Source organism: Sinocyclocheilus anshuiensis, unplaced genomic scaffold (genome assembly GCF_001515605.1).
Source record: "Sinocyclocheilus anshuiensis isolate Anshui unplaced genomic scaffold, SAMN03320099.WGS_v1.1 scaffold1733, whole genome shotgun sequence".
Classification (NCBI taxonomy): Eukaryota; Metazoa; Chordata; class Actinopteri; order Cypriniformes; family Cyprinidae; genus Sinocyclocheilus; species Sinocyclocheilus anshuiensis.
This window is the reverse complement of record NW_015540961.1, coordinates 140,352-146,909: the sequence shown is the minus strand read 5'-3', so window position 1 is coordinate 146,909 and position 6,558 is coordinate 140,352. Positions and strand designations below refer to the sequence as shown.

General features: G+C 36.3%; 1 protein-coding gene across 3 annotated transcripts in view; it reads right to left on the bottom strand.

Moving 5' to 3' along the window:
- Positions 1–797: 797 nt before the first annotated feature.
- LOC107690037 (CD2-associated protein-like) overlaps positions 798–6,558 on the bottom strand; it is a 68,870-nt gene continuing 63,109 nt past the window's right edge. For all 3 annotated transcript variants that reach the window (XM_016488265.1, XM_016488264.1, XM_016488266.1), the window contains 3 exons: positions 5,683–5,861; positions 5,406–5,469; positions 798–2,488 (listed from right to left, as the gene is read on the bottom strand). In XM_016488265.1, the coding sequence (XP_016343751.1) occupies positions 2,447–2,488; positions 5,406–5,469; positions 5,683–5,861 (285 nt within the window). In that variant the 3' untranslated portion in view covers positions 798–2,446. The remainder of the gene's footprint in view (positions 2,489–5,405; positions 5,470–5,682; positions 5,862–6,558) is intronic.

Sequence of the window (6,558 nt, the reverse complement as noted above, 5' to 3'; positions counted from 1 at the left end):
ATTAAAAAAACCTTTGCTAAGTGTACTGCTTTAGACTAATCGGAACTTGTCACAACACTTATATATTGTTCTTTAGTTGGTTTGATTGTTTCTATTGTTCTCATTTGTAAGTCGCTTTGGATAAAAGCATCTGCTAAATGATTAAATGTAAATAAAGTCTCAGCTTAGTGTTAATACATGAGTCTGTATCAACAATCAACTAATTTCAACTGAATAATGACTGTTTGTCGTCTTTTTAGAGCTGCTTTACAGCAGAATTGAATTTTGTTAGCACAACTGAATTACTGTTTTCTTGTTTGCTTTGAAACAATCTGTATTGTATAAAGCGCTATATAAATAAAGGTGACTTGATTTGACTGAATGGCTGCAGCTGTTTCAGACAGATCAACTATTGTTGACAAAGACACAATCCTGATATCTGCCTGGCTTTGTTACATGAGATCAGTGATGGACTGGATGTATCCGTGGTCAAAAACACAGGACTGAGCATAATCTGGTAGGCCATGCTCACAGGCATGCTCTCTCACGGTGCTGCAGAGACCGATCGTTAAGGAAATGTAAACTGGCTCTGATCAGCTCGGCAGATGGAAATGTGTGTCTTTCACAGCATGTCTCTCAGTTTAGATCTGGTCTGAATCCAGCTCTGCTGATTGGAGAGTTTCCAGTAGTTTCCCGTTCTTTGTGGCCCAAGTATATAATTATGAAATCTCTAAACGTCCTCACTCTCTGATCTACTTAAAAAATTAAAATATAATAAAAAATTCTGAACACCTTCAAAATCACAGAGACCAGGACAATCTCTGTAAATAAACATATTTATTTAGTTTGGGGGGAAAAAAAATCTCGACTCTTGCAATTCAGTTTGTAATCATGTAAACAAGATCATTTTGATAAATGCTGAATGTGCACAACAGATCTTAAGACAATAAAATGGAATGTGTTCTACCAAATTTCAGACAACAGAGCTGACTAATTTCCTATGTACTTTCATGGGAGATCCTTTAAAGTTGCCGCAACAGAACATGAACAAATTCATCCGACAATGAAAAATGGAGACCAAAAAGACATGTCTATTTATTGCTTTGGGATAAACCTGTCATCCTTCTGCATCAGCAACTTCAATCTCATACAGAGACAAACATACAATCCCTTATCAGGAACACTTAAAAAATGTATTTTTAGCTTAAGAGGCCTGAGGAATGGGCACTGAAAGTGCTTCATTTACTGCATGTTTCTAGGATCAGAACCGATTGATAAAAGATCCATTTTGGTCAGCAGTACTTCTACAGCACAGCCGGTGCAGACATTATTTCTGGTTGACGTTAAAAGGCAGAGTATTGTTATTTTTGTTTTTTTCAAACGAGCTACCATTTTTGACTGTGTGGTGACAAAAATACTTCCCTCTGTACCAGCCTCCAGTTTAACACCTGTATTTTATCATACCAGTCATGAAGAAAGCATTTTCAGAAAGGCTAGTGCAGAAGAAGCCAAACGGATCTTTTCAATTTCCATGTTTCATTTTTGTACGTTCAAAGGGGCGGAACTGCAGAACAAAACAACTGGCAATCTGTGCTATTAAACTGCAGCTTAAATTGCTAAATGGATTTCCTGCCATTCATATGGGGAAATGGCACTGCTTGCTGAAGCCAATTTTCTTTTGTAGGGAAGTGTGAATGTTTTAAACCAAACAGAGACACACAAACCTTTTCTTTATGATGTCACAATCAATAGACCATAAAAATATATCATGCTGTAGATCTAAGTATACACACACATACATACATTATATATAATATATATGTGTATGTATGTATATATTTTTTATATTTATATTTATATAGTATGAGAGCTCCCAGTATTAACACTTGTAAAAATCTTAACAGGCACAATAGTGTTACCCTGGATAGGAATGTTAGAGAAAAACAAAAAGAAATGTTCTCCCTTTTGAACAAACAAACAGAATACATCTTCACTATGGAAACAAGAGTATGCCATACATTTGATAATTATCCAAAGAGGCTAATATAAACAGAATATTGCTGAGATCATAATAGTTTTTTTTTAAAACTAACCCATGTCATAAAAAAGCAAGGAAATAACATAATCCAACATTTATACAGACTCAGTAGTATTGAATGGATAATCCACTGCACTTCTCAATAAGTGCACAGACTGCATATCCAGCACAGTAGTAAAGTAAGGCTTCAATCATTTTTGTTGGCAAAAAAAAATAAAAAGAGGAAAACAAACATATACATATGTCATAATTACACTTTTCTAAACCTAGAAAAAAACTCATCATGTGCAAATATTTGAATCTTACAATTTGTGGAGTAAGTCAGTGAGTGTAAAGACGACATGAACGATATCCGACCCTCCATCTGAAGGTCGCTTTCCACTCGTGATGCATCAGCGGAGCCATCAGTCCAGTTCAGGATGCCAGATTTCATGTTGATTGTACAATCTTCTTCAGTTTTTCTATCTCCATCTGGAAAAAAGCAGACACATCATTTTTCTTCACATAGTACATTTTCTTAAAAAAATTAATATTTTGTGTGCACTATAAACCTGTTTTAAAGGGGTCACATGATGCGATTTAAATTTTTCCTTTCTCTTTGGAGTGTTACAAGTGCTTGGTGCATAAAGAAGATCTGTAAAGTTGCAAAACAGATTTGGAGAAATTTAGCATTACATCACTTGCTCATTCTCTTCAGTGAATGGGTGCCGTCAGAATAAGAGTCCAAACAAAACATCACAAGAATCCACAAGTAATCTACACAACTCCAGTCCATCAATTAACGTCTTGTTAAGTAAAAAGCTGCATGTTTGTACGTTTTAACTTTAAACTGACATTTCTGGCCAAAATACCATATCATAATCCATAATAAAACTTCCTCCAGTGAAAAGTCCATCCCTTGTTGTCCTATCATATCAAAATTACAGACATATTTCTTTCTTGATTCAGACGAGACAACTTGTTCCACTGGAGAAAGCAATATTATGGATAGAGGACTCGTGTTTTAGCCATAAGCAATAGTTTGAAGTTAAAAACGTCTTGATGGATTTGTTTATTATAAACACACAGCTTTTAGCTTAAGACTTTGACTGATTGGATTTATGTGGATTACTTGTGGATTATTGTGATGTTTTGATAAGATGTTTGGTAGATGGGAAAGATTAATCAACTCTCAACAGAAAACAGCATGCGGGTACTGAATCGAGTTCTCTTTCACCTCTTCTTGCACTAAAATTGTTTAAAATCACTTGAATTTGGAAACTGGCAAGACATAACACATACAAATGATAAACTTTCACTCTATTATGGTTAAATTTAGCAAATAATCCGCAAATCACATGTGTAGAGAACCGTGGTTGCCTGGTCCATATGGATCAGGGATCAACTACGATCGAAATGCAACATAAAAGCATAAAAGCAATTTACTGAAAACACAGGGGAAACTTTTTGGTCACATGTGACTTTTGTCAATGCCAGGCTAACATTGCTGAAAGTAGGAGCCATCTTGATTTAAGAAATCACATGGTTACACAGATCACATGATCAACCAAACCAAGCACTAACAAATAATCCAAAGAAAATGTTAAACATACCAAAAAAAAAAAAATTTGATCAACATACTAAATTACAAAATTTATCAATGAATATAAGGTTATAAAGATATATATGCAAAAAAATATCTCTCACAATATATATACATTTAAAACATCATAATATGCTTTAAATGTATATATATTATGAGAGATAATTTCTTAAATCAAAATGGCCCCTACTTTCAGCATTGTTAGCTTGGCATTGACAAAAGCCCCGTTTCCACCGCAGGAACTTTCCCCAGGAACTAGGGACTTTGGGCCGGTACTCGGTGTGTTTCCACTGCAGGAACCAAGATCTTAATAAAGTTCCGGGTAAAAAAAGAAAAGTCAGAAAGTCCCTGCTCGCGAGGTAGTACTTTTTCAAAGGTCCAGAACTTTCGGGGGCGGGACTTGGGCGCTGAACATGCTGATTGGTTGAGTTCACGCAGCATTGTATTTCAACCACCATATATTTGCATAATTTTTTTTAAATATTACTGTTATCGTGTCAAGAAATTTAGTTTTAAAAGTATTTCAGGCGAGAATGTAGTTGTTTAAAACTCAAATCTGCGGTTTATTTATAAAGACAGCGCCTATTTGAAAATGTGCTTCGCCGATTTCGGAGACGTGAGCTCCACACGATCAGCGGGCACTCAGTGCTCGTGTTTCCCGATGAGAGAAGCCGGCTAGTCCTTCTGACATTTGCCGCTGGCTCTGATGTCTCTGTAGTGGTTAAACATAAGATATAATTCATTTTGGGTAAATCTAACAGGCAATCTTTGGTGTTTATTCTGTTAATCTATTAACATGTTTAAATGAAAACGAAAAGAGGCAGTGATGTTTGATATAATATTTTGTCTTATTGTAAATACAGTGAGGAAAATTGCAGTAGCCAAGGCGAGCTGACTGACGTTATCAAGTACGCTGCTGTTTGCAGAATTACTGGACTTGCGTCGTCCCATCCGCGGGAGTTCACACTTCTGAGTCGAACTTGCGAAGTCCGAACTACCGAGGATACAAGCCCGAAATTTGCGTACTTGGTATTGAGAAACGCGCACAGACCTACGTCACCAGACTATTTGCCTAATCTTCTCTGTACTTTAGACCGCGATGGAAACGCAGACAGCAGCAGGTCTGGGGGAAAAAAGTTCCTGGGACAAATTGTTCCAGGTAATTTCGGTGGAAAGCTGCTAAAGGTCACATTGGGGGAAGTCGTGGCCTAATGGTTAAAGAGTCGGACAGCAGTGAGTAGCACTTGGATGGGTTAAATCCAATGTATGGGACACCATACTTGGCTACATGTCACATCACTTTCACTTTAACCTTACAGAAACGTTTGCTCTGTGATTTCAGTAAATTGCTTTTGTCTCGCATTTGAACTCTTCTTTTTTTGGTGGAGTGTGCGGACTTTCTTCAAGTGTTTTACTTTTGGAATACTTTTTTGGTCTACGCACCTCGGTTGGACTGTTTTGAATGCACGGTGAGTTCCTGGTTGTTTTCCAGATCACCTCAATCACCACAATTGATACCTTGGGCTTTGTGTGAAGCCATATCTCTTAGTTGCTAGTAGGGGGGCTAGTGGACTTTAGAAAAAGTATTGTTAATTTTTATGTTCAGTGAGTGTGAGAAACACTCAGCAGGAGACTCAGAGCCGAGTCAGACCCCTTGTGTTCACCCTGCTGAGTGTGGAAGCAAACCCAAGGTATCCCGCCTGCATTTCACTGCCCTCAGAAACAGCACTATGACATCCAGTTTACATCAAACTAACAAGCTCTGACAAGCCGTAAAGAGAAATTCTGATTTAAAGATCAATTTACCTGCAGGGCCACTCGTTTGAGTCGTTCATTATCCAGCTCTTTTCGGAGTTCACTGAGCTCTCTCCTGCAAAGTTATGAAAGAGGTTATAGAATTACGCAAATCAACAGATGTTTTCAACCTTTATGTCATAAGTAATTTCTAAATACTTCATGTACAAAAGAGATGACATTTCAAATGTGGATAAACAGCTTTTGTGCATTATATTTTATAGACATAATAACTCGACCACAACAGAATACAAGAAAACAAGCAGCATGAACCAAAACTATCACTTACGACTGTTGTGCCTTCAGTAACTCTATAGACAGCACTAGCTCCTTTATCTGAGCCTTCAGTTCCTCCAGTTCAGATCCTATCTCCTCTTCCTTGTCAGGTTTTGGTTTGGGCTCAGGGGTGATATGGGTTGCTAAAACCGTTTTAGGCACCGTAGATGGTAAGGGTGATGAGACAGATGTCTGCAAGAAAAACAAAACCCAGTGTATCAATTAGTATAAAACAGCAAATTACTCAATGCCATGTGTTTAGCAAACAATACAACTGTTAGGGTATGGAAATACCCTCATCTTTTATAAACTTTATTTCCAAACTAGTTCCCTGATAGTCTGATTTACAAGGATGACCTCAAAACAATCTCTAAGGTGTTTCCAGCTGAGAGACTGACGTCATGTTCGTAATTGCTGAAAACTTCTGCTTAGGAGGAACATTAATCATTCCACTTAAGTGTAATGAAATGAAACATTTCTCATGCTAAAAATGTGAGATATTAATCACACCACACAAACTCAGGAGGTGGTCTGGTCTGAGTTCATCCAAAGTGTGATTCACTTATAGTGTGCATTCTGAATGCAGAGCACTCTATGATTAATCTTTCACATACACATCAAATCAAAATATTTAGCTTTGTGTGACAATATTTAAAGTGAATAAAATAATGCATCAATATATTAATTATAATATTGCATAAATTCCTATATCAATCATTAATATCATTATTATTAATATCACTAACTGTTACTAGATATCATGCATTAATATTTAGATATACTTTATAAAATTAGATAGACTTTATAGAACTAGATATAATTTATAGAATTACAAAATACAATATTAAGTTAATAGTAATTACAATTTAAAACAATTTATATATATATA